The following is a 5084-nucleotide window of genomic DNA, read 5'->3' as shown; positions in this document are numbered from 1 at the left end:
TGTTCAGGTTTTAACCTAGACCCTTCTGTTGGTGTTTTCTTCTCTTTTTACCAAATAAAGAACCTAAAACCTCAATCTCTAGTTTCCCTTAGTAGTCAACCCAACCGTCGTCTCCTAAGCTTATATGCCTCCAATTTCAAAAACTTCAAAGATTCTTTCCTTCGGGTTCGCCATGATGAGAAATTTCCTGACCTGATGTATGATGAGGTTGAGGATCCTTTATTTCCTTTCTATTGGACCAAAAACCCTAGGCTTATCAAGGGAGCCGTCTTTGAGGCTCTGAGCGACTTTGAGCAAGAGACCGTCAAAAATATGATATATCTCCGCACAACATATAAATCTATTTCAAAACACACACAAAGGATTGGATGAAAAGATATGTGACAAAATCTAAGTCACACAATTGGCATATAAATAGTGACAGAATTAGAAAAACTCAAATAAAACAAATAAAATTAAAGGGTACATACCTTTTAAAAATATTCCAAAGGGACATATGTGAAGAGCATCAACCTCACAGTTCAGTTCGTTTGAGTAAGAGATGATGACCCAAAGCCTAAAATCAAAAATTATAAAAATAAGTATATCAATAAAAAAAATGAATAAATAAAAAAGTAAAGAAAAGGAAAGTAAAACAACTATTACATAATTCAATTAAAAATAAAGTATATATTATTTAATTTGTATCATAATAGAATATAAATACACATATACAGTAACAATTAACTAAACCTATAAATGATGTGCAACACAAAAGTTGAATGTATGATCTGCAAGAAACAAAAAATGTCAAATTCTCTTAATTTTATTTGTTATGCAAAAAGTTAATTTTTGCAAAAAATAAAATAACTACAACAATTCATGGTTTTAGAAAATAACATAAGTATTTATACCTGATGCACAAAAGATGAAGAGACAAGATAATGGAAAGAGAAATTGCACATTATAAGATATGAAAAAATCTATTCTCATATTCAACCGGAAAAACAAATGGTAATCTTATTAAGCACATGATTGAGCACCTGGGGATGAAAATATTTGTTTCTAACATTCGTAATGGTTAGTTAGGAAAATATGAATAGGATACAAATTAAAACAGTTGTAAGCTATATATCAAAATATTGGTAGAAGAGTCCAATGGATGAAAATTGAATTGTGACTTAAGAGATGAAAAATATATTACCGAGAGTTACAAAGTTAATTAGTGTGTATTTTTGTATTCTCCTTATTATAATATAGTAAGCAAAAATTATTATATTCACCAAAAAAAGTAAAGGCTAAGTAAAAGCTTGAGTGAATGTATATTAAAAAGGCATAAGTATATAAATGTAGAATATGAAAAGTATAGAGATGACAATAATAATTATAATAATAACTAATAATAATAATAATAATATAGATGATGTGGCTAAATGAAACAATTTGATTGGTCTAAGTGGATTAGGGTTAGGAGAACTATTTATGAATTATATATATAGATGATCCCTTCTATATTTATTTTTTTTATTTTGTCTAAATAAATAAAATTAGTTAATTTAATAAATACGTAGATAAATAAATTACTAATTAAATATAATGAGAAATACATGACAATAAATAAAAAATGGTGAAAAATGCATAAATATGACGGGAAATATATAATGAAAAATATAATAATTAATTTTTATTATTATACATATTAGGATCCATTTGATAGAAAACAAATAAAATATGACTTGAGAACAAAACAAATAAAAATTGTGTAATATATAGAATAATATGAAATATTATCAAATTAACATCCAACTACAAGAAGAAAAAAAATCTTTTCTGCACTGTTGTTGAATAAACGATATTGAATGAAAAATTATGAAATGAAAAGACAACAAAGAAATAAAACCTTCCTATAGTAAAAAAAAAAAACAGAAGATCCGATCATTAAATGTCAACGGTAATATTTTGACATATATGGAAGCTAATAATAACATTAAATTGATGATACGTACCTTATTTAAGGTACCTGTATCATCAATTTTGATACCCTATGTGCCACATCATGGAACTTCAATAATAAAAAAAATAAGGTACCGTATAATTAGTCTATGAAACTCTCTTAGATACCCTTATTGGAGATGCTCTGATCTGATTACAATTATCTTGATGTGAGGTAATAAATTATGTCAAACAAGATTTTCCGCGGGCCCTAGTTTTTCATTGAGAAAAAGTTCTCTTTTCTTTGATATTCTTCTCCTTTGTTCATTGGTCGTCTTGTGCGACGCTTTTGTTGTCCTATATTATTGCGGTGTTCATTTGATTTCTATTGAAAGATCAGCTTCACTCAATTACAGCTTCAACCAATGACATGTGATTATTTGATGTATTTTATCAATTTGAATGAATGAATACCATTTTGATTTTATAAAAAAAACAAAAAAGTATTCCGAAAACTTTAATTAGCTAGTATTTTCTAATGAACTCAATCTAACATACATTAAATGCACAATTTATTGAAAGATAGTTTCATTACTAAAAGACACTCAATCTCATGCTAGAAGTTTTTTTTTTAAATAAGAAAAATTTGAATTATAAGAAGCATAAGAGATAGTCAATCCTTACAATTCAAAGACATTATCTTAGATACAACATAAATAAGCCAATAGATTGTTACACCAGTCGATGAAAACTACATTAAAGTCACTCCCTAATCGACCTATAAACTAAAACTAAGAAATACTCTATCCGGTCTTATATAAGGAACACTTTGAAAAAATAATAATATAAAATTATACTTTTTGACAAAAGAAAAACAATAAACAAAACATTTTTTTTCTAGATATACCATATATAGCTCTCCTCGTTGTATTGATGCTTGACAATGGAAAATCCTTTATTTTCAACCAAAAAATTGATATTTTAAATTTTTTTATTACTAATAATACTTGATGACCTTCCATCAAAACAAAAATACTTGTTAACCAAACTAAAACATCTGGATGGCAACTCACTAACATGCTAACTAATTAAAGCATACGTAGGTGATTATAAATACATGCAAGTTCTCATGATCATGAACACAAACAAACAAATAGAAAAACAATATGGAAAACCAAACCATGGAAATTAAAATGCCTGTTGTAATTGTAGGTGCAGGGCCTGCTGGCTTAGCAACTTCAGCATGTCTTAACAAATTTTCAATCCCAAACATTGTCTTAGAAAAAGATGACTGTCATTCATCTCTTTGGAGAAAAAGAGCTTATGATCGTATAAAACTCCATTTGGCTAAAGAATTTTGTAACCTACCTCACATGCCTTTATCGTCTAGTTTACCAAAATTTGTTCCTAGGACTGATTTTCTCCGCTATTTGGACGATTATGTAATTAATTTAAAGATCCCTATTCGGTACAACCGGTATGTCAATGATGCATCTTATGATGTTAATAGTGAGAAATGGAGGGTCATTGTGAAGGATAGTACATTAAATGTCGATGAGATTTATGTTGCTGATTATCTTGTAGTTGCAACTGGAGAAAATTGTGATGCTTATATTCCGATGGTAAATGGGCTTGAAAACTTTGAAGGTGAATACCTTCATTGTAGCAAATATAAGAATGGAAGATCATGGTACCAGAAGAATGTGTTGGTTGTTGGAAGTGGAAATTCGGGCATGGAGATTGCTTATGATCTCTCAAATTGGGGTGCAAATACGTCCATGGTTATAAGAAGTCCTGTAAGTTCTCTCTCCCTTAGAAAATTCATCGTTTCTAGAAAAAATTAAATTAACAAGATAAAAATTAGAGACAAATATTATGAATTTAATCTTCAATTTTGTCATCACTTTATCACTAATTTTATTCAGTAGTTCAATTTTTTTAGTAGTAAAGATAAGTTCTTCTTTGTACTCACTCGATTAGTTTTCAATTTTAATAGTTGTCTTGGATTTGAACTCCACAAATCGAGTTTATTTTTTTATTTTATTTTATAAAGTTCAATAAAAATTGTTAAATGTCTTAAAGTAAATTAAGAATCTTTGACGTCTGGAAATCCAGGCCCCTCCTCGTGATTTATTTGCATTTTTTTCATCACTAGAAAAGATCTCGTATGAACAAATAAAATTTCCCTTTCGCTTTGATAAGTGTAAGAAACAACATTATCGACACAATTTTTTTTAATCTCTAGTTTGTTGTAAGTAATTCAATATTTTCTAATGGTGTAAACAAATTCTTTGATGGTTATATTTGAATACACCAAATGATTTGATTTTGTATGTTGGCCTTCTAACATAAAAATCTATATGATATATATGTACATGCAGGTACATTATTTCTCAAAAGAAATGGTGTATGTGGGAATGTCTATGCTGAAATACATGAGCATTGATAAGGTGGACAAGCTGATGTTGGCTATGAGCAAAATAAAGTATGGAGATATGTCTAAGTATGGCGTCGTCCGACCAAAAGAAGGACCGTTTGCCATGAAAGTGAGTGGTGGTCGTACCCCTACCATTGATGTTGGTTGCATCAAGAGGATTAAGAAAGGCAAAGTAAAGGTAAATATTAAATAAAACCAATTTTATTATTATGTACTCTGAGTCGTCTGATGTTAAATTAATCTATCGATATTTTTATCGTGTTTAAATGTGTGCTTCTGTTACCGCAGGTATACCCCGCCATTGCAAGCATAAAAAAGGACAAGATCGTTGAGTTTGAGGATGGAAAAAGTGGTGAATTTGATGTCATAGTCTTTGCTACTGGATACAAAACCAATGTCAAACAGTGGCTTAAGGTGCATTATAAAAAAAATAAAACATATATAATCTATCTATAGTGTAATATTAGTTACACCAAATGTAGATTTGACACAATAATTCATAGTACTTATTATGTGAGTTGAAAATATAATGCAGGATTACAAAGAATTGTTCAATGAGAATGGAATGCCAAAATCAAGTTATCCAAATCATTGGAAAGGAGGAAATGGACTTTATTGTGCTGGATTCTCAAAAAATGGATTACAAGGCATTGCTAATGATGCTCGGAAAATAGCAGATGATATATGCAGTGTTACTATTAATGCTCGAATCAAGTCATTCGATGAACGATTTTAG

The 5084-nt window shown here is 29.1% G+C and overlaps 1 protein-coding gene across 1 annotated transcript; it reads left to right on the top strand.

The window, feature by feature from the left end:
* The first annotated feature begins 3077 nt into the window (after window positions 1-3077).
* On the top strand, window positions 3078-5084 carry LOC123905153 (probable indole-3-pyruvate monooxygenase YUCCA10). The gene is made up of 4 exons (XM_045954788.1): window positions 3078-3707; window positions 4293-4526; window positions 4637-4762; window positions 4884-5084. Exons 1-4 carry the CDS (start codon window positions 3078-3080, stop codon window positions 5082-5084), a joined length of 1191 nt encoding a protein of 396 aa, XP_045810744.1.

Source organism: Trifolium pratense, linkage group LG2 (genome assembly GCF_020283565.1).
Source record: "Trifolium pratense cultivar HEN17-A07 linkage group LG2, ARS_RC_1.1, whole genome shotgun sequence".
Lineage (NCBI taxonomy): Eukaryota > Viridiplantae > Streptophyta > Magnoliopsida > Fabales > Fabaceae > Trifolium > Trifolium pratense.
Note: the sequence above shows the minus strand (reverse complement) of the source record. Positions and strands in the feature narration are given on the sequence as shown.